Source organism: Lissotriton helveticus, chromosome 1_1 (genome assembly GCF_964261635.1).
Source record: "Lissotriton helveticus chromosome 1_1, aLisHel1.1, whole genome shotgun sequence".
In the NCBI taxonomy this organism is placed as follows: Eukaryota; Metazoa; Chordata; class Amphibia; order Caudata; family Salamandridae; genus Lissotriton; species Lissotriton helveticus.
The window spans coordinates 1081133512-1081157461 of NC_136057.1; the positions used below are offsets into that span (position 1 = coordinate 1081133512).

At 42.6% G+C, this 23950-nt stretch overlaps 1 protein-coding gene across 5 annotated transcripts in view; it reads right to left on the reverse strand.

Moving 5' to 3' along the window:
• Window positions 1-23950, reverse strand: part of CFAP54 (cilia and flagella associated protein 54) — a 2603731-nt gene that overhangs the window by 569917 nt on the left and 2009864 nt on the right. For all 5 annotated transcript variants that reach the window (XR_013608312.1, XR_013608313.1, XM_078677994.1 and 2 more), the window contains exon 54: window positions 21323-21473. Coding sequence is in view for 3 of the 5 variants with exons in the window: in XM_078677994.1 (XP_078534120.1) it covers window positions 21323-21473 (151 nt within the window). In the remaining 2 variants the exon portion in view is untranslated. The remainder of the gene's footprint in view (window positions 1-21322; window positions 21474-23950) is intronic.

Consider the following 23950-nt stretch of genomic DNA (forward strand, 5'->3'; position numbering starts at 1 on the left):
ACTACTTTTTACATACATTTGTCCAACCATTGTTCTACATAGCAGGCTTTGCGCTGACCTTTTACATAGTTAGGTGCTACATGGATGTCCTGAGGTTTTCTCCCAAAACTAGCCTTATGTATTATGCATGAGGATTCTCAGTATCACAGCAGGATTACCATCTTCTGCATAATAACTCTGTATAAGGGTCACCTCTGTTGTCATCCTTGCCCGATATGCCCATAGTACACTTTTAGGTAGAACCCCTGAGGGTACCTTTCGGGTATATGAACACTACATCTTTACTGGGCAAAAGAGAGGAGAAAAGACTTCTGCGCTGACACGGTGACGTGAGACTCTGAGGTCCCTGCACACAGACACTCCAGCGCGCAGTGGTCTGACATCCCTCGGGGGTGTCCATCCCAGGACCAAGTCGGGGTCTTTAGCTCTCCCACATCAGGTAATGGTGTTGGTTCTGTCCTAAGGGGATTCTTGGCTGTACACCTACATACATGCTAGGTACATCTAGTTAGGGTTTGCATTGTAGGAGAATGCATTATTACTCTTATTCATTATTACTGTTATATATATATATATATATATATATATATATATATATATATATATATATATATACCTGCATGTATTCATTATTTTAGCACTATGGTCGAATTCCACCTTTTCTTTACTCTGCTAGTGCTCATAATCATATATATCTGTTTCTCTCTCATGGTTGTTGCAGCACACATATTTTAGACTAGAATGACACTGGTTCAATAAATGCTTATTGAAAACGTACCCCGTTTATTCTGTGTATCTCCATGAGACTAAGTGAGCACGAGTGACTAGGTGAAAAGTACTGTATTGTTGCCATGATCCCTGAGGGGTCAGGGTTGTCATGTTCGATAGATGCCAGAAATTATTCACACCCTGGTAAGAGGAGGTCATGGTGGTAGTGTCAGCTAGCTGGTCTACAGGCCAACATATCCTTCGGGGGTACGCAGAATCGGTCTGAACACCAATCCCTTCGTTTATGTTGTCTAAATGTGCAGATCCTATATAGATTTGTAGGAACTATACGACATGTTGGTTTGGTTCTTATTTAATGGTCAAACCTGAGTAGTTCAGTTGTGCTTTCTCAGAGATCCCAACTAATGTCTACCCAGAGACGTGTGGAGTGGGAAGGAAAAAATCTGCCACAGCTGAGTTGGCATATCCATTCTATTGGCTGTAGGTTTATTCTAGCTTCAAGGATTATAGTTCCCTATTCTGTGCATAAAACCTTATCTCACTGTCCTTGACACTCTTTCAGCAATGTCTACAGAAGAAAACACTGCACATGTGAATACAGCATGGGAGAGAGAGCAGGAAGATGCTATAAGCATTTCAGAAAATGTCAGAAATGCCCTTACTTTAAAACTAGCAGAGTTTGGAGTCTCTGCATTAGGTGAGACTGTAACATTCGTGATTGAGGCACACAAGTAATTCAGGAAGGAGGTATTCTATTCATGGATTAAATTATCACCTGCAGACATGCGCACAAATATATTTCATTCATATACTCGGATGAAACACTGGAATAATATTGTCCATACAAGGACATTGAAGTTCCGCTCAGTTACCAGGAGCATATAAACTGGTCTAAAGGTGCCCTTCCCACACCACTGATCAAGTAAGACTCAGTCCGCTCGGCAGAGATGGGGCGACTTGGCCAGCCCTAGCGGCTTTCACACTGCATTCAGACGTTGACACATTGCCAATAGCAGAGTTATGTCCGCTTCACAAAGAAATAATAAAACTCTACAGAAATCTGACACAGTTCATTATGAGAGTATACACTTCAACCAACTAAAATTACCTCAGCAGGTCAACTACAAGGAACTGTGACTAAAATTACCCCAAAAACACTGAATGCGGTTATGGGATGAATGCCCACGAAACATGAGCAAATGCCATTCAGGATAGAACAGAAAATAACACAGTTAGAGGATGTGTTTCCACACACAGGCCCACAAGAAAAACACAGAATACTCACAATCTGCTTGCCAATGGGGATAGCTCCCCCAACAGAGGATTGTACCACTTGGGGTACAGTTTTCACTGCCATCTATACCAGAACTCATGGTATTCCTTCAATAGCAGTGATACCAGAAGTATTGAGACAAATACAGAATGAGTATAGAGCAGAACCTGCTCTGAACTCGGGGATGAAATTATTAGGCAATTTATCCTAGGTATTTATAATTCAGTTAGCAAACATAAAAGGGGAGGCAGCAGCAGTGGCTATACAACAACACTTGAAGGAATGCACTCCTGCACATTGGGAGCAAGAATGGCCAAAGATTATTGAAGATATATATATGCTGAAATAGGTAGAGATGATTTGTAAGCCAGAGACATGAAACCACAAGTAATGGGTAGTCCTGAAAAGGATAACACCAAGTAAGCACCTGATTCTTCAAAAAAGGAACGGTATACTAAAAATAAAAAATAGAGATAATAGATAACAATCAAGGGGTGGGTTTCCTCAGCAGGGGAGCCCTCCAAAATGAGGTATAACCTTAGAAATCATGAAAATATACAGAAACCTGGCAGGTATCAGGATACTGATACACGTTCCCCTCGTTCCTTTCAGGGTTCATCAAAAAAAAGAGAGGGAAGGACGGTCAGAACACAGATCAAAAGAGCGACGAAGTCAAGAGACATACATTGCAGTTTAAACTTTAATATCAAAAAGATAAACCAAAATCAAACCTCAATTTAAAAAGAAGAAGGTAGCAGGCCTTAAAATAAGGAATGCCCAGGCTACTGAGGACTAAGCTTCTGAATGAGGAATGGGCTCTGATGATGCTAGACAGCACAGCAGAAGTAACAATAGGTCTTCAGAACCTGATGGAAATTCTGGTGACAGCAGGGTTAAATGAACATGTAACAGTGGAAACACCTGATACTAGGGTAAGTGTCCCACACCAGTTATACAAAATAACACTGCATATATAGAGGGACATACCTAGGAACATTAAAGATTTCTTTTGGGAGAACCTCTCTTTTGGATACAACATTCGTTTAGCAGAAAAAGATTGGCCGCCTGAGTTTGCTATGTATAACCCAAAAGGAGAAACAGTGATTTTAGCAGCATTCTCTGACCTTGTTCCAGAATCACTGAAACATTCATACGCGCAACAGTGGGCAGTAGCATTAGCTCCTGCATTACACCCCAATCAGGCAGGGTGGCATACTGAGTCACCTCACCATCAATCCCTGTAAAAACTACTCCAAATCCACAGAGACAGTACCCAATAAAACATGGCATTAAAAACAAGCGAGGGAGATCCTACATCAACTTGAATACCAAGGTATAATAGAGAATTGCACCTTTTCCATGAATAATACTTTGTTTCTCATAATGAAACCTGATAATTCACATTGTCTAGTTTTGGACTACAGGCATTTGAACACATGCACAAAGACATTTGCAGTACAAAATGCACACTGTGCCACATTAATAAATAACAGTGCGTGAAAAAATACAAAACAACACTAGATAGCTCAAATGGATTCTTCTGCCAGAATATAGTGCCTGAAAGCAGATATTTGACAGCATATTCAGCCTTAGGCTCTCAGCGTCAATTCTGTCAACTGCCCATGGATATAAAAATAGCCCTGGCTGTTCGTAGCAAGAGTAACAGAGTTGCTTCAAAATATTGATGAGGAGGCATTGTCCTATGTAGATGATATCTATCTGACAGATAATGAATTATTGGATCATTTGACCAGAGTGAACAACATAATTCTGGGGTTCGCCTCTGAGCCCTACAAATGTAACTTTAAAAAATCAAAACTTACCCTCCTGAATGTTCTATTTTTGCGGTATGAGCTCTCAAGTGAAGGAAAAAGCCTTACAGCTAACTTTTTCAAAAAGTGTGCGCTGCTTCAACCTCCAAAGACTCTAAAAACATACAATCCATTTTAGGATTCCTACATTTTGGCAGAACATACATTTTGGATTGCGCAGAAAGGGTGAAACTGTTCTATGATTGAATCAGACCTGATTTCTCAGTTCAACATTGGACACAACAAACATACAGAAACACTTTGTTCCCTATAAGCTAACATGATAGCTTCCACATGACAAATTTGGTGAACTGTGTAATCGCGAGTCAATCTGGGAACACTTACCTCACCTTCAATGAAGGCAAAACTGTACTGATTACATACAAATCACATTTGTACACAAATGCTGAGATGTGTGTTGCATCAACTGAAATTTTTGTAACTACAGTACAGACTGCTGTAGTAAGAGAAAAAGCACTGGGTCAGGGAAAACGATTAACTGCCGTAACTCTAGTACCAACCTTAGAAGCTGTTACCAAAGCAAGCGTTCCAAACGCTAAAGCATTGCATCCACGATGGATAATGGGCTAATTCTCTCACTGCAACAGATGTAGACTATACGTTTGATTCCACATTGAAAACACAGGCATTTCTGCAGTACGAGCAAGAATATGCTTTCCCAAATGAAATAATGCCTTTAGATCAGTATGAATACATCATTTACACTGATGTTTCTACTGAGCCTGCCATAGGAAGTAAACAGCAATACAGCGCAACTTGTGCAATTGTAAAAGGACGTATGCAGAATGGCAAGTTCCGTCATAGCAATACGCAGAAGCAGTCTCCAGGAGATTGCATGGCTCAGCTGGCTGAACTAAAAGCCTTAATACTGGCACTAAAAATTACAGATTGAGAATTCCCCACACTCATTGTGTGTGATTCATTGTACTGCGTCCACTCATACAATGAATATCTTCACTATTGGGGTCAGAATAGGTTTAAAGATTCAAAAGGTTACAGAATAAAGTATAAACTGCTCTGGGAACAAGTTGCAGAGCTGAAAAAAGGCTTGCCACAGGCACACGTGATTCATACGCTGAGTCATCAATGTGTTGGCGTGCACTTTGAAAGAAATTCATTGGCTGATGAAGCCGCCATGGTGACAGTGGGAACTGATGTCGTTGCTGCAATCACGCATTCTTGCACGAGAGTAGATGGAGACATAATGGTATCTGTCAATGCTTTACACAAAAACAGCCCTGCTGTGCCAAAAGATTTTGCACTCAAGTACGCCTACAAGTTAGATGCACAAAATATACCATATGCTCAAATCCCAGGAGTGGGGGATAGAGTAATACCAAACATAGCTCGCAGGTTAGGTTTAATACTACCTGCACACAAGAGTCTGGGCTCAGCGCACAAAGTTATCACTGCAGCACTTTCATTACTGAAACAAGGTTATTGGTGGCCAGGTCTTACTAAATAGACCAAGCCTTTTGTCCTTAAGTGTGATACCTGCCAGCAGTTGAAGGGTTCCACCATGGCACGTCTACCACAGACACCTTTACTGATATCAGACAGACCTCTTGCATGTGTCTATTTGGACCACTATGGCCCCCTACAATCAGACGGGGCTTACAAGTACATCTTGGTGGCATTGGATTCATGCTCTAGATTCCTGTGGGTTTGGCCTCAGTGCACGGATGACAACCGAACTGTTATAAAGGATTTGCGAGTCTTCATAGAGACATACGCAATTGGCACATTACATTTTGCCGGTGGCCCAATGTTTAGCTCTCTGGCTTACAAGGAAGCCATGGGGAGTTTGGGTGTAGCATTGCTGTACTTCTCTCTATATCATCCCAAGGTAAATTCAATTGTGGAAAGGAAAAAACAAGACTTAAAGCAATCCTTAAAAGCAAGGGTATTAGGCACGGGTGGTAGTTGGGTCAATCACCCATATGGGGTCCAGAGGGCACTAAATAACATGTCAAGAAGCTCCCTGGGAGGTCGTACTCCATACGAGGTCCTGTTTGGGATAAGAATGTCCTCAATTGTGGCAGCACAGTGGCGGATGAAAAAACATTTTAAATCAATGATCCTTTTACAGGAACTCAATGAATTCCAGGCATTACAAAGCAACGTCCAAGTAAAACGCACCACTACTGAGGAAGTTAAAGCTGATGCAGCAAGACCTGCCTGGGTCCCAAAGATCAGGCACCTGGCCAGAGAAAAGGCTGTAGACAAAAAATGAATTTGGGCCATCTTATAGAATGCCTGTACCTGTCCTGGCTGTCGAAGGAACAAGAACAGTACTTCTTCAGCCTTTTGCCGGTAAGAAAGAAAAGAGATTTGTCTCCATTGATCTGATCAAACCTCACTAAGGGGCCAATACTGAATAGCAGTCCGCATGTGCTCCTGGGTAGCTGCTGATCTCCTCTCACTACCGTACAGGAAGTTCAGGCAGAAAGACTAATAACATTTGAAGATTCTTCTGTACGATGTAACAGAGTTGCCAACAATGGAATGGAACTTGTGCCTGTTGAAAATGGAAAAACAACAAAATTCCAATGAAACACAGATCTCAAATCGGCCAAATACCGATATCTATGTGAATATGCCTCAAAATGAGTCAACTGCCAGTTCAACTAAACCTGCTGAGCTACTTAAGATAGATCGGACAGCATCTGGCTACTTCATCGATTTTGACACCTTCTCTCTGGAACTTTAAATTGCCACCAGCTCCTGTTTCCCGAAAATATTTTTTTCATAATATCTACCTTTGGTTGAAAAAGACTTACTGTGTTTGTCCCTGGCTACAGCCCTGGATTGCAATTGGCCTACTGTCCCTAGTCCTCTGCATAGGTGTAGTGGCTGCCTTTTCTTCCTTCTGAATGGACATTATCTCCCATGAAGCTCTGCAGTACCACATGGAAACATGATCCTGAAACCACCTATATAATCTCATCGTGAACGAAGAGACCTTTCCTTTGTGAACATTACAGCGGTTCCGATTACAGAAGGGATAGTTTAGGATAGGGTTTCATATGATGTATTTGGTCCCACTGAACTTTATAGAAATACATTAAGTATTTAAAATGTCTTTGAATGATATCATCACCTCCAATACATTCTCTGATGATTGGGACTTTGAAACTGTGAATAGCATGCTATCTGATTTAGAACAAAGTGCTGCTTTTTCCAAAAATGAATTGTATGATGATACATCTGATTTTGACATCATGCATTTTTATCAACATTATGGTCATCAATTTCTGCACAAAGCAAGTATCCCACGTAACATATTTACTTACCATCAATGAGAACATTGCCCGACACCACCAAAAAGTAGTTCATAAACGTTTGCACACAAGTTTGCTTATTTTCTGGGTTTAACACTTTAGACCCAACCTCATATTATTACAAGGTTGCACCTGCAAGGAAAAATATGCTTACTAACACAAAACAGATAGAATCTGCTTCTTTTGTTTCCCAGCTATCTTTACAAGGGTTCCACTTTTGGATGTACACTATAGACACAAAATCAGTCTGGGGGACTAAAGATTGGCAAGGTCAGGGAACTGAGGGGTTACTTAGAGCATGTCTCATACCACAACAGATTGTCTTCCTGAACAATACAGTGCAACAAACTTCCTGTCTTGGACTAGTCAAGATCAAGGACTTGAACACACCTCGGATTTCCTCGCTTTCACACTTTGAGGGATGGCAAAATTATATTCAGCATAGTGGGGATTACCTAGATGACATTATACCAGATGTCTTATACAATTCATCAGACCCCAATTGGAATGGATGGTTGGTTTGGCCTACAGACACGAATAGGTGTCAGTCAAGATTCAGGAGTTCCATCGGAGGGTTTAGTATCCATAGGCCTGATCAACGCTATGTACAACAGGAACATCCGGGGTGGTGACATCCTACAGTGTTAAGAAGTTATGCCTAGATTGGTTAAAAACCTCAACACTGGTCCAAGTGAAACAACTCATATACTTACTTCCAGATGACATGGATCAAAAGATTTTTTATTAGGTCCCCAGAAACCTCGTCAAAACATGCTTCTTACACGTTATTTACAATAGAGTATGGAAGATCTCTCAAAAGGAGGCTGCAGAGAGATCACGTGAAATTGATAGGGCTAATTTAGAGAAGGCTTTGGCAGTGGTTGACAATGAAATGACAACACTAACATCAAGGATTGATTCACTGGGCAACATTGTGTCTTCTGCTATAGATATTATGGAAAAGGATTTGTCCATTCTTCAACATGGGCAATCACAGCTACGATCTTTTCTGTTACTAAGTTGGACGCTACATTCATTGCGCTCCGGTCACTTGCCCTAGCGATATATTAACAGTACGTCTCTGTTCTCTGCTTATGATTTAACAAAAAGACAGATCCCAATAGCACAGAAAGATCCAAAGTATACAATTTTGCACATTGAAAAATTAGACTAATTGTGTTTCACCATGGCTGAATCACCTTCCACAGAATGGTTAATCCATGGCCAAATCACATTGCCAGTGACAACATTTCAATTTTAATATTGTCTGCAGTACCACCAGATAGGCAGGTATGAAGCGTTGGGTGAGGGACAAATCCATGAATCTTGGGAGTTACCGTACAGGTTTAGATGCAGAAATAGTGACACTGAAGTCTCTATCAGCGTTTCACACTGCAAGAATTCATTAAGTGGATCATTAATTTGCCAGGATATTATGCTTCACAGAGCTTGCAACGCTTCGGTTGCAAACCTATCTCGTCACTTGAAAGGGTCCCCAGCTCCCTTGATTCATCAGTTCTTCAAACTACTCTTGACCGGAGTTATAATATGTTGAATGATCAAGGTTGCTGTAGGATGCTGCTGGGTATTGCATATCTGGTCACAGTAAGTTCCAGGGTTACTTGTTGTATGCAAGTATTGTTTCCACTGACCCACACAGTGAGGTAGGCAATGCTGTGGCCTTCAGCGAATGTTTCCCCAATATGGTTGGATTTTCTGAGCAGACTGAAAGCCATACTTTTACAAAAAGAGGTGGTCTTAACCTTGGCCAGCAAGACTTTTAATCTACAGGTTGCAAGGTCTTCAGTAAGTAAGTTGCGTAAGGGGTCTACGTGGAGAGGCACGGAGATGGAACCAATCTTCTCACTCTCAGCATAGCCCCGCTACGCGCCGCCCGCCTTCCGCCCGCCTCCCTCCGGCAGTATTAAAACTTAACAAAACAGTATAAATAACAATTTAAATAACCTTACCTTATCGGCGGCGGCCCCGGCCTTCCCTCTGTCTCCATCGTGTCTTCTTCTGGGATTCTGCTCATGCGAGAGCGCCCGCGCATGCTCTGTTCCCAGAAGAAGACGCGAAGGAGACGGAAGGAAGCCCGGGGAAGCCGCTAATAAGGTAAGGTTATTTAAATTGTTATTTATATTGTTTTGTTAAGTTTTAATACTGCGGGCGACAGGTGGGCAGGAGGCCAACTCAGTTCCGCTTGAGTTCCCTTTTTTCTCCGCCTACATTACGGAAGGTAGAAGGGGCAAATCTCTGCACATTCCGCGGGCAGAATGGAGTTGTCCGCCCACCTCTATTCTTCAGCTGCGATACAGGCCCTAGTCCGAACTAACTTCCTGCTCCATTTTGGGGACATGGTACATCGTATCTTTAACATGTCTGATGCAAGTGGGATAGTACACCTATTTAAGACCATAGGTTCTGGGCTATAAGAACCTTTCAGAGGATTTTTGGAGTTATTCCATCTTTGATACACTACATATTTGAAAGCATTTTTGGAGGTCTTCCACTGATCCTGCTACTTGTAGTGATAATCCTGGTTTTAATTTTTCTGCAGCGCAATGGACGTCCCAGTTACCAAGGAAATGGAAAAAGCACTCTTGGAGCAACGTTGCCGTGAACGCATGGTACTACATCTGGGCAAACCTCCGCTTCCGGAACTAAGTGAGCATTGGTTTCTGTCATTCAGATCAGTCCGGGCAGACTGTGTCTTGCCTGTACTCTGCTGCTTATTCTGCGGACAACAATGCGAGTTGAATATCTGTCTAATTCTTTCATTGGTTGCGCCTACGGACGTGGATGGACTGCTGGACCTATTAAAGGTCCATGTAGTGCAGTGTCCTCATTGTATCCCAATCTTGATGTCTGCATTCTTAGAGCCACCACAGGATGCTTCTGCTCCTGTTGGAATGGACACCAGCTTTGCACCAAGCTTACAGGCATTGAAAGCTTCCTCAGCAACAGCTGTGGGAACCGAAGAAGATCATCTTTGCTACCTTGACCTGATCCAAGAGGTGTTACAGGGACCATCATCTGCGAAGGCAGGCAACAGGGATGTTGCGTCTCCAGCACAGGACACATAAACATTTGGCTGTCCGTGTGCTGGGAACAATTTGGCCTTTTTTCAAAAACAACTAAAACCGGATTTCTAACCATCATTTATGTTTTCTTTTTCCTCTTCTGCTCTCACTAAACACTATGGCTTTTGGCGTGCTCAGTTGGTCTGATAGTATTTTGACTTTTAGAGAACTCATACAGCTTTTACCTATACATCAGTTTTTAACACGTACTATGTTTTTAGACTCGTATTTTAGCTATGTTTTTATAACAGGCATATTTTAGCATTTAGTATTATGTCATCCAGTCGTATGAGGAGTCGGTGTTATGAACCCCAATATAGGCCTAGGTAGTTACACAACCTTTTACCTACATCTACATAACAGGTTTTGCACTGACCTTTTACCTAGTTAGCTACTTCTTGGCTGTCTTGTGGTTTTCTCCAAAAACTAGCCTCGTGTATTATGCATGAGGATTCTCAGTATCACAGCAGGATTACCATCTTCTGCATAATAACTCTGTATAAGAGACACCTCTGTCGTCATCCTTACCTGACATGCCTACAGTACACTTTTAGGTAGAACCCCATAGGGTATCTTTCGGGTAGATAAGCACTACATCTTCACTCGGCAAAAGAGAAGAGAAAAGACTTCCATGCTGACATGAGACGCTGAGGGCCCTGACGGCAGACACTCCTGTACGGTACGCAGTGGTCTGACATCCCTTGTAGGATGTCCATCTCGAGACCAAGATGGGGTCCTTTGCTCTCTCACATCAGGTAATGGGGTAGGCTCTATCCTAAGAGGGTTCTTGGCTCTACACCTACATACATGCTAGGTACATTTAGGAACATTTAGTTAGGGTTTGCATTGTAGAAGTATTCATTATTACTGTTATATATATATATATATATATATATATATATATATATATATATATATATATATATATATATATATATATATATATATACCTGCATGTATTCATTATTTTAGCACTATGGTAGAATTCCACCTTTTCTTTACTCTACTAGTGCTCATAATCGTATATATCTGTTTCTGTCTCATGGTTGTTGCCGCACACATATTTTATACTAGAATGATGCTGTTTCACTAAATACTTAATGAAAAATGTCCCACTGTTTATTCTGTGTATCTCTCTGAGACTAAGTGAGCATGAGTGAATGGGCGAAAAGTACTGTATTGTTTCCACCATCCCTGAGGGGTCAGGGTGGTCATCTTTGATATTTGCCAGAAACTATTTGCTCCTTGGTAAGGGACTCTTAGTGACACAGTGAGCTAGCTGGTCTACAGACTAACATATCCTTCGGGGTGCCTGGAATCAGTCTGGACACCAATCCCTTAGTTTACATTGTCTAAACGCGCAGATCCTATATAAATTTGTAGGAACTACATGACAATCCCTACCAGAAAAACAATGGCAACTGCCCATGAGCAACCTTACTGCCTGACAAGGCTACCAAGAAGTGGTTAACCAGAAGGAGACAGCAGGCGTCAAAACCTCTGCTATGAAGGGATTGAAGATCACCACTGAGGTACATCCAGCGCTATCGTTGAAATAAAGGCCAAGACATAAGGCCCCAAAAGATGACAATTACTATCCAACAGACAAGTATATATATATATATATACTAGGTAGCAAGCCCTGACTGATGTTTCTTGATAAGAGATGAAGTATACAGCCATGAAAGGATCAAGCCCTACGAAATGGAAAGATGGAAATAATGGATGGCTGTGTGGACAAGCACAACAAGGATTGAAATCAAAAAGAAATGTTCCAACCTGAGACACACATATTCACGACTCAAAAAGGGAATACAGACCCAATCCTCCAAAGGAAGAGAAAGAGGAAGAAGAAGAAAAAATGTCGCCAATCAGATTAAATTCACCAATAAGGTAGAAATGGTTTAACAGACCTTTGAGTGGTTGAATCCCTACCTCATCCTATGAGGAGAGAAAAGAACCTTCAGGAAAAGGATGGTTAAGAAGACCTCAGGCGAGTTACAAACTAATCCTCAAAAGAACGGCCTTAGATGAAATTTAGTCACAACACCATTGATAATGAGGAGTGAGATGCAACATCTGAAGAACAACCAAACGGTAAGAAAATGCTGTGGTTGTAATCAGAATTGGTAAATCAACAATCCCTATGGAAAACAAGGAAAATAAAGCATTCCAAATATCACAGCATTCTCTCAGAGATGGGAGAAAAGGTAACAAAGACAGTGGCCAAGGAAACCTCGAGGTAAAGGTGAGACCTGCAACATTGCATTAGACGGACCCTTGCCCAAAACACAACTGAGTTACAGCCTAACAAGGAAGTCGAGAGAGACATGGCAGGAAACATGCCAATGTAACATAAAATATGAACAGCAAGAAGTGCCATGCACCATAAAAAGTCTTTGGTCCAGGCTACAATCCTGCCCAGGCCACAGATCCTGCCCCACTTTCCAATAATTTTGAAATGGAAAAAAATATAGTAATAAATGGAAGAAGTAGCCCATGGATATAAAAGATAACCTATATGATGGCTGCAGAGGAAGGAGAAGTTAACATATCACTGATGCTCTGTAGAAGCCACAAACACTTTGTGTTCAAGCACAGATAACTGAAGTCCTTATAAGTGATATTAAGCATACAAAGGACAAACCTAAAATGCCCACAAGGCATACAAAGGAAGTCCCTGTAGAACAGGGTTCAAGGTCACAGTGCATCCATACAATGCAAATAAAATACTCACAATAGAATAAGTACTCAGGAGAAACTCTAGTTCCAGCAAGGAAACCGTAAGTATGGGTGTACATAGAGTTACAAAATAACGTAAGTCCCAGATAACTGGAAGCCTATTCTGGCGTAGATTATGGTGCACGCAGGAGCTGGTAGCATACACAGAGGGCCTAAGGGATATTATTAATTTGATTGTTTTCAAAAAATCAGGTGTCTATGGGATCTGAGAAGTTTGATAAATAAAAAGGGGCTATCGCACTTGTGGGATTCCCCTTCTAACTCAATGTTCCCGTCAAAAGATAGCCTTAAAGAAATCTATCGGGAAACGGTTGCATAGGAAGATTTCAGGTGTCATGACCTAACTTCACTCTTGGGGCTCTTTCTTCAGATAAAGCCATGCCACAGTTTTGAGACCTATTGAGATAATATTAAAAAGCCTTTGGATTAGGAAATTCTATTTTCAATTTAGATCAGGATCTTTGCCCTTGAATTGTTTTCTCATCTAAATGGTCTTCCAATGGGGATAACAAATGTCATATTTTCTTCACACATATAGAATCTTATTCGCAAAGGCTTTTCGCATGCCAAGCTTACTCTGGTCCACGGAAAGCTTGGCTTGCTCAGCTCTTTAGGAACCTGGGCACAAGCAAGATCACACAGCATTGTCCTGCAAATTTATCTTCTGATCCATCACCTAGGTATGCAATCACATTGGCCAAATTGTTGAGGTGGATGTGGCTCATATGTTACAACCAAATTAGGAAGGGCAGTTGAGCAGGATGAAATCTTTTAACATTGCCCAGGTGCATGTGGGCATATTAGAACATGTGGGATTCATTACTTCGCTTGTGGTTCCTTGAGATTGTTTGCAATTGATGGTTTTAACTTTGCAATGGTATGTTATGTCTGACACAATGATAGGTCTGATAGCCTATTTGCACAAACGTCTTAACCTGTATGTTTTATATTGATTTTTACTTTGTATCTCTGTCCTTTTTAAACTTTTTATCTGTTATGCTTTTATAACTTGCATAGTCGAATAAAGCTTGTATGACTTGGTAACCTAACCTGTTCCTGACAGAATAAAAAGAACAAAGTACCTGCAGCAACTAGGAATAACTCACCGGGTATCACCCTGGAAGGGAAAGTCTGAAAGGAAAAGCCAACGGCAACGCCTTATGAATGGCTCATAAGCAAACGGGAGGTTTCCCCATACAAACTATTACAAGAGAACTGGGAAAGCAGTCGGCAGAGTTAAGATGCTTTTATAACTTGCATAGTCGAATAAAGTTTGTATGACTTGGTAACCTAACCTGTTCCTGACAGAATAAAAAGAACAAAGTACCTGCAGCAACTAGGAATAACTCACCGGGTATCACCCTGGAAGGGAAAGTCTGAAAGGAAAAGCTAACGGCAACGCCTTATGAATGGCTCATAAGCAAACGGGAGGTTTCCCCATACAAACTATTACAAGAGAACTGGGAAAGCAGTCGGCAGAGTTAAGAATCTGCTCCACCCCCACTATCTCTAAATCTCCGCAAAGCAGAATCAGCATGAACGCCAAATAGGCAGGCACGATCAACAGACATGGTAATCAAATTGGCTTGAACCACCTCTGAAAACCCAGAGATACACAACCAAGCATGGCGACGGAGTGTTACTGAAGAGGCCATAGACCGACCTACAGAATCAGTGGTGTCCATGCCACGGCAAATAATCAGATTAGCCAACTGTTGCCCATCCCGTAATACCAGAATAAGAGTGTCACATGTCCCTTCCAGAAGGGAGAGCAGCAGGTGCTCCAACGAGTCCCCTAATGCATGGGAGAAGTGTCCAAGAAAATAAGAAGTATTGAGAGACCACAGTGCAGAACTAGTGAAGGCGAAAATATGCCTGCCACAGGTATCTGATTTCCTGGCCTCTCTTTCTGAGTGGACAGCAAGGAAAGTATCAATATTTTAGGCAGTCAAGGCAGCCTGAACCAAAAACTATGATAAGTCAGATGCCTAAGGAGAAATGCTGGATCTCCAGGGGCTGGTCGTTGTCTGTGAGAAATAGAATGATCTGCAGGGGTCCCCTATTTCGGGCTTAGTCCAAGCCCCCAACAGGCTCTACTCCTGATTGGCCCTGATACAGGACTCCAAGTAACAGATCTGTTGCCAATTCCACAGAAGGAATCTTTACTTCCAGGCCATCCAAAACTCATCTGAGTATATCCGCCAGAGAGGAGCTCGCCTTTGTAGTCAAACCAGGAGGTGCCAGGAGGCCCGAGGCTGGGAAAGATTCCAAACCACTATCTTCTCCTAAGTCAGTCAACCAACTAGACTCCATATGAGGTTGAATCATACCAGAAATGGGCTGGAAAAACTCCAAACCCTCTCCTTATCTCCATCATCATGTTTCTCAGCAGGAAAAACAAGAGGAAGGACTTCAGAAACGGGCTGCTCCACCGACACCGCATCCGACGGTGTCTGGCGTCGAGGAGGCAATGTCTCAGCGTCTGAGTGGAAAGAAGTTAGAGCGTCGAGCAGCGACAATGGTGCCATTATCGAAGTCAGCAGGCCAGACCTCGATGCAGTTGTCAGTAGACCAGAACCAGATGTCAAAGTGGTAACCCAGAAGGGCTGTGCACTGGCATCGAAACTGATTTGGAATCCGGCAACCGGACTGACACAGAGGGTGAACCCACTGGCGTCATCGCCTTGTGTACCTTCGTGAGGCCTGAGGGCACTCTAGGGGAAGGTGAAGACCCAAAGGAGCATGGAGAGAGTTTTAATATTCTCTCATTTATGTCAGAGTCGCTCCGGTTCCTGGGTAGGCTGGGAGGCACACGGTAAACTCATGCCCCAAGTCTTCAACCAAAGATCAGGAGCAGGCCTTGTGTGGCGAAGTCGGAAGACGCCGCACCTTCAAACACATGCTTAGCGTACCTTTAGAGGTTGATGGAGAGTGACGCCCATGGGAACGGCTCCTGGATTGGACCCACAGCCGGTCCTTGAAGTGCAAAGGGGACCGAGGCCGATGGGATGTATTGGAAAACTGCAACAACCACGCCGCTAAGCATCATCCGACGTTACTTTGGGGCTTTCAGTTGAAGCCTGTGACATGAGTCGCACTCCTTGGAGTCATGGTGCACACCTAAGCACCACATACAAATAGAGTGAGGGTCCGTGGCTGACATTTGTCATCCATAGGACCCACATGATTTTAACTCCGAGGACATATGAAAGGCACACAGTTTAATTCGACTAAATTGTTGAGATAGGCCGTAAAACAGCCAGAGGAACCACTGATCAGATCAGTTTGTAAGAAACTGACGTCAGCGCATCAGGGGAAGGCTTATATGGACTTTGCCAACGTCATATCCGGAGGACGGCGTCGCTATGGAGTCACTTGATGCCCTCTATCAACGTGCTGTACAAAAATCTTCGGGATCCATTCTGGCCCCTGGGGAGAATTCTGGGATAAGGGATCTGCAGCTAGATGTCTCGATCAGACTGAACTGTTGGCACCTACTTATTTTGCAAAAGAAAATTGTGGGAGGGAAGAACCCCCAAACTCACCTCAGAGACTTTGGGCTTGCCCACTATGGTCTCTCAGAACCATTCAGTGTAGGCATTTACGTCCTCCCTCTTTGATAGTTCACCAGTCGCCACTGACAGTCACACTTAACCATAGCAGGACCTTCAACATTTATAGCATTGATGCAATATGTTGAATATACTGAATGTTTTTGACATACACGTGAGGTACCAACATATTGGCGGTACATTATCTCAATGTGAAAATTATCACCAGAAGTGACTGCGTTTCTATATTGAATGCAGAAGTCACATGCACAGATGTATTATTGTATCGATCGTTTTCTTTTTAGCACCATCTGAAATATTTAAGATAGTTCGTTAAAAGAAGTGGAAAAAGTGGATATTGTTATCGATGTGTATATGAACACCTCACTTTAATATATTGAAACAGGAAAAATAAGAAAGTAATGTATTTGTTCAATTCTTACTAAAAATTTTGTTAAAAAAATAGTCTGACTACTGCCCATCAGCACATTACCTGTTATTTTAATAATTAGGACCTCCTATATACCATACCCTACGAATTTAAAATGTATGTATACCCTTAGGTCTGCAGTACAAACATTGCTTTTTACATTACTGTGTAGTGTTTTTCTTCATTGTGAAGCTTTGTTCATCAACACTAACACAAATCTTAGCGCTGTAAACACTTCCAAACAAATGAAATTTACTGTAAAATCGTTCTGCTAATCCATATGAAATAAAAAAGATTACTTTGAATTATTTTCATGTGAATGAAAAAGTACCAATATTATACCACCGGTTTTGCTAGAAGAGGATCGTGAGATTATGGAGGGCCCTTTTCACTTGGAAGAATTAGAGTCTGCTATCGGAAGTTTACCAGTAGGGAAAGCAGCAGGACCAGACCTAATCCCAATTGAATTTTATCAAGTATTCAGGGGGGTGTTACTTGCAGATATGTTTTACATAATGACACAAGCACAAATAGGGGTATCTACGCCAGAATCCTGGGGGGGTGCTAATATTATAGTTATCTTAAAAAAAGGTAAACCACCAGAAGCACCAGGGTCCTACAGACCCATAACATTAATGAATGCCGACGTAAAAATATACTCTAAAATATTGGCAAAAAGATTGGCAAAAAACATTGAACAACTGGTGACCCCCACCCAGCATGGGTTTATACCCGGGAAAGGGACAACCCAACACGTCAGGACTGTAATCACCATCCTCGATGCAGCAGACGTCTTGGGAGACCCTGTCGCAGCGCTATTTCTCGATGCGGAGAAGGCGTTCGACAGGGTCTCCTGGGAATATCTGTGGTATGTTATGAAGTGGTGCGGGTTGGGGGATAGGTTTATAAAAGCCATACAGGCCTTATATATTACCCCCACTGCTAGAATTAGTGTGAACGGGGAGCTTTCAGCCGTCGTTAGTATTGCAAGGGGGACCAGGCAGGGGTGTCCTTCTTCGCCTCTGCTGTTCGCATTATATTTGGAGCCGTTATTGAGGCGTTTTGAATCTAATGTGGATATACAACCTATGAAAGTAAATAACTGTATAGTAAAGACTCTTGCATATGCTGACGACGTAGCAATTTTAACATCAAACCCCACCCTAGCCATAAAAGAGATAGAAGCAGAGGCCCTTATGTTCGGCAGATGTCTGGGTATAGCCAGTAGTGTGGCTCACTGGTTAGAGGCGGCAGGCCTGAGAGCAGAAGTCAGCCCGGGACCAGGGTTCAATTCCCGACGCGGCAGGGTCGTGGACCTTGGTCAGCGGACTCGATAATTCTCGCTTCAGTGCTTACTCTAATCAGGGGTTCCACTCGGCAACTCTGGGCATTAGCTTGCCTAATCTCCACAACGGCCCCACCAATTCCAGGGATGCCTGGCTCCACCTTGGGGACTCCCAGCAAGGGACCATCCCACAGGGAAAGCCAGGATGGGTTCCCCAGAGTTATACAGCGCCGGGACGCCCCGTTGCTGGGGCAGCTGTGCGCTTTACAAGTATACTACATTTACATTTACAGAGCTAAAACGCAAATTATAAAGAATGTATATACTACGTGTGATGACAATAGAGTGGTAAGCTCGGCTGTATATTTGGGGGTCTCATTATCGGCGGATCTCAGAATAATAGTGGAGAGTAATATGGCTCCTTTAATGTCAAAGGTAAAGAATGACTTAGAGAGAATGAACAACCTTCACTTTTCTTTGATGGGATGCACTAATATTATAAAAATGTTGATACTGCTCAAATTTCTTTATTTCTTTAGAACTATTCCTTTGGTGTTTGATGTTAAATGGTTTAATTTGTTAGAAAACGTACAGAACAGATTTATTTGGGCACATGGGAAGACCCGGCGCGCATATCGTTACATGACTCTTCCAAGAGAGAGAGGGGGGTGGGGGGCCCCCGATTTCCGAATGTATCATATGGCAACAGCACTACAGTACATGCAGGGGCTAATCGGGGGTGGCGGACTCGACCAAAAAGTTACAATCATGTCCACAGAAGTGTATTCAGCAGTACTAGGGGCCGAGACAGAAAACTGCTTTTTAAACTGTGTAGAATTTGGATACTACAAAAGGACTAGATTCAAGACTGTAGAAGCAGCACTTAAGATCTGGAACGCTTTCTTAAAAAAAGCGCACCTAGGAAGATATAATAGGTACATTAGGTTGTACAAGAACAAATCCTTCCCGGGGGAAGTTTTCGCTGATTTAATAATGGCTGGGTGGGTACAGAAAGGGATAACACAGATTGGGGACTTAATGGACGAAGATGGGGTTGTCCAATTTGAAGAGTTAATCCGAAAGTATGATGTTGCAAGGAGGGATTTTTATAAATTCCTACAGATAAGGAGTTTTCTTAGCAATAAACAGGGTGGGGCAGCGGGCTTCAGTCGAAATTAAATTTTGGAGAAAATAATATTAGGAGGGGACTGCACGATAAGATCTCTCTTTACAAGTCTTGCAAAAGGGAAGGTGGATGATTTAGATAAATTTAGTAATAAATGGATGGAAAAATTGGGGGGAGAGACTAAAAATTTTGAGGAATCTCTTGAGCTGGGGGGCGTACCATCTTATGCTCAGGCCCTCTCCAATCCTAGCATTATAAAACTCTATTTTCGCTGTACCACACCCCGGCTAGAATAGCTAAATGGGGAGGGTCGACTGGCACTACTTGTCCTCGCTGCAATGCCATAGACGCAGATATTGTCCATATGTTTGCCACTTGCCCCCAGCTATACACTTTGATCAAAAACATAGAAGAATTTTTGGGTAATACGTTAAGAACACCAGTCCATTTGACACCGCTGTTAATACTGTTGGGAAGGGATATGGGGGAAGAGTATACCCATATAGAATTTATGTTTATTGTCACTGCAGTACTAAGATTATCAATAGCAAGAGCATGGTTGGATAAGACGCCACCGGTACTTCAAACTTGGCTTTCTAATTTACTAGGCATGTACAACTTGGAGAAGGCAATATATGCACGCAAGGGGAAAAGGGGAAGAAAGTTAGGATTAAAAATATGGGAGCCAATTGTAAAATGGAAAGAGACTATGTTATTATAGCTATTTACTTGTTCTGAATATAGAATAACAAATGCAGATACATTTGTAATATACAGCCCAGGGGGATATCGGAAAAAATATTTTTGTTCCTGTATTTCTTTTGTATTGTATAGCTGGAGATGCCTCATGCAATCAGATTTGGTTTTTACTGTAAAATTATCAACTGACAAATCTATAATGTATGTATAATATATCTGAAACAATGTGTAAGGAAAAATAAAAACATATTAAAAAAAAAAAGTGAATGAAAAAGTACCAAACTTCCCGTTCAAGAGAGATACTCATTTACAGACTAGGGTGCGAAAAAGTTTTTTTTTTTTTGGTGGAACGGTTGTAGGCTGACGTCTGTTTCAGGCCCGCCCCCATCCCCTACCCCCCAACAAATTGTCAATCCAAAACAAGCGACCCTCACGTAGGTGTAACGATTTGGCTTTACAAACGGTTTAGGTTATCTTTAACCCTGGGCGAAGAACTACGCTCCGTTCGCGGAGCTTGCGGAGTTTTGGCAACTCCGCGTTCTACGGAGAACGCGAAGCTGTCGATTACTCCGCGATCCGGTGCGTAGCGTAGTTCTCGCGCGCTGAATAACATTATCGCGTGCGCCGGGGGTAAGTTCGCGCGATATTTGACGCGATCACGCACTTTGGAAATAAGGGAACGCAAGCGGGCGGGACAAACCTCTTGAGTAACTTAGCGCGCTAGCTATCTCGAGCATGCAGGCAGCGCCCCGAACACGCGCACCGCGCTCCCGAAGACGAAAAACGGCGCGCGAACGGGTCTAGCAAGCTACTACGCATGTCCGCGGAGCTACGCGAAGGTCGCGGAGTGCAACTGCGTCTTCGCGTAGCTCCGCGGAGTGCGGCTCCGCGAACTACGCCCAGGGTTATCTTTGGTACAAACAGCAGAAAGTAAACCATGCAGAAAAGCCAGAGTTGTATGTTAAAGACCTAACTACAACTAACGGTTGTAACAAAGGAAGCTGCAAGAGGTAGTACCACGGTTGACTACAAAGGAGAAATGGTTTTGAACGGTGCGTCTATTAATTAAAACTAGACATGTTGATCCCTGGTATGTAATTGTGTAATTCGGAAAAATATTTCTCTTTTATAAATTGACGCTTGCTTCAAATAAGAAAATACATTAAATGAATATTTCACTAATAGTGATGCAGAGATGTGGCCTGTCAGCTGCATTCAAGTATTACTTTCTACTTCCGATACCTGACGAATGTCATATAATGTACCCTTTTCACCCCGACCGTAGTCATACCTTTCACGGCTCCTATTCCTCGTATCTGGGTCATCAGTGCGGTCACCAATGCAAGCCGACATCGCATCCACAGCCGTATGGTCATGCGATTTTGCACTTCTTCGTTGAAAGGCAATTGAGGATCATTAATACCGGGATCCTGTCGCTGTATCTGGAGGTACGTAAAAGGAACTGTTTCAGAATCATTCGAATGCCATGCATGTAAGAAAAGAACCATTTACATTAATTAGGCTGTCATCTCTTTCAGAAGTTGTGAAACGAGTAACTTACCTTTGTAATGACAATTATCGTTTATACACACTCTCATTACCTTCCACATGCTGCTTTCAACCGGATCCGAAAAATCTTTATTCAGCAGTATCCCGATCGTACCACCAGATGGCGCTACGCAGCTATAGCTGGGACTTCGATTCATAACTTTTACCTCCGATGGAAACATGTTTCTGCAGATTACTCAGCTTTAGAATGATTCCAAAGCAATATCACCAGGAGGTGGAAATGAGTAGCGCCATATAACTAAGGACTTTTTGCATAGGTTCCCTTTTGTTAATTACGCGACATTACGGCGAAATTACGCATAGTTGCGCGGAGGGCGCAACCCAGCATTTAGCAGTATTTTCTTAGCACAAAATGCACTCCTGTGTTCAAAACAGACACACTGATGCATGCTGTGCTAAAAAATATCGATACATGTAACAGAACGCGATCAGCAGTCACTCGCCTTTGGTTTGTTCACTGTTCAGGTGTTCTCGCATTAAGATTTTTCACGCAACAATGGCAGGGTAAATTATGCAAGGCCGCATAAAAGCGTCATTTCAGACATTTTGCTTAACAAGAGTAATCTAAAATTACCGAAATTTCACACGATTATGTTGGTGCAATGAACATTTCACCCATCACTACAATTAGCCAAGGAAGTCACGCAGCAAAGCTATGGCAACGTATCTGTCATTGTGTTCTTCAGGTAAAACATACAAGGAAGTCCATATGGCTACATGGGATAACCCAGCCACTGAAATGACTCTGTGAGATCTATCAAAGCAGCCATATATCCCTAGCGTGGTGAGCATGAAAGCACAACTTAGGGTCCTTCTTGGCCAAGTCATAGCAGATCTTGAAAGAGGATGAATAAAAGCAATATGGTGTGTTTGGTCATCACCTTGTCTTTCTTGGCTCTTGCAAAGACCACAAACAGATAATCATCCACTCTGTCCTGTGAGTGTAGTTGCTACAGTATCTAGTATACATGCTTTGGATCAGTATATTCAGCCGTTCCTCCTCTTCACTGGAATGGGGGGGTGGGGGGGCGAAAGGGGGAGAGGAATGGTAAGAGTGATAGATGACATCATGACAATATGAATGTTCAAAACCGTCTTGGAACTGTACCCACGACCAACTTGTCCAGGTAGAAAACTGTGAAAGAGACAAACTGAGGGGACTGGAAGATGTCCGGCCCGATGTGCATGATGTATTTTAGCTCGTGACACTTTTTTCAAGCTAAGAACTCAAAGAGACAAATGCGCATCCAGTCAAAAGAAGATTCCATCAGGAAAGTCCAGATGAGATTTACATTTCAATGTGGAGCAATGAATGGAATGGGAGAAAACAAGTAAAAACAAACCTTTTCAGAAAATGTGCCACTAAAGGTGATCTAAACTGTTATGGCTGATCAGGGAGACACATAAAGGCCAACGAAGCAGCTAGGCAACCCTTGTCTCTAGCCACTGCCAGCCCCACTCTTACGTAGGCCTGGATAAAATGTAAATTTCGTTGGAGTAATTGGAATAATTTCAGTAATTAAGCAATACTCATGTGATGCAAAGTTACCAGAATTATGCCAGTTAGAGTAATTAAGAGTAGTTTGGAGCAAAACTCCTACAACAGGAATAAAACATTAAGAGAGCGCGAGTAGCTGCTGGCTACTGCTGTTCGTGTTTCTGTTGTATTAGTGCTATTTTCCTAGTGCAAAACGCATCCGCAGGCCATTATGCATGCAAGGATGCATTTCGTACTAAGAAAATAGTGCTAAATGCTGGATTATGCTTCCAGTGTAACAGACAGAGGGAAACACAGAAATTCAGAAAGGCAGATCTTAAAAGGATCCAACCCTTCTGAACCACACAATTGCTAACGTGTTCCATTTAATCACATGAAAGGATTTTGTGGAGGGCTTTTTGGCAGCATCTGCGACTTCATCAGGGAGACAAACCAAGTCTAGTTGGCACTACTCAGCCGCCATGCATGCAGCCCCAGTGATTTTGGAATTGTTGAGGAGGAACTGACTGTCCTGTTGTGAGAGAAGCCCCACCCTCTAAAGAGAAGCAGAGTTGGCCGATTGCTAGGTGCCAACATTCTGGTGCACCAGATCTTCTTTGCTGAATCCAGGCGAATTACGATCAGCTATGTTTGAACCTCCCACACCTTCCATAGGACTTTCTGAAGAATTGGTGGGATGTGTGCATCCGACCCTGAGACCAGCTTAACATGAAGGCAATCCAAGGGACCCCTTTAGTGTGAACTGTATGGCACTGAACCAAGACCATTGTGGTCTGTTGTGAGCCATGGCGAAGAGGTCCACAGATGGGCACCCACATCTGGAGAGATCCCCTTCATGACTTTGTGGTGTAG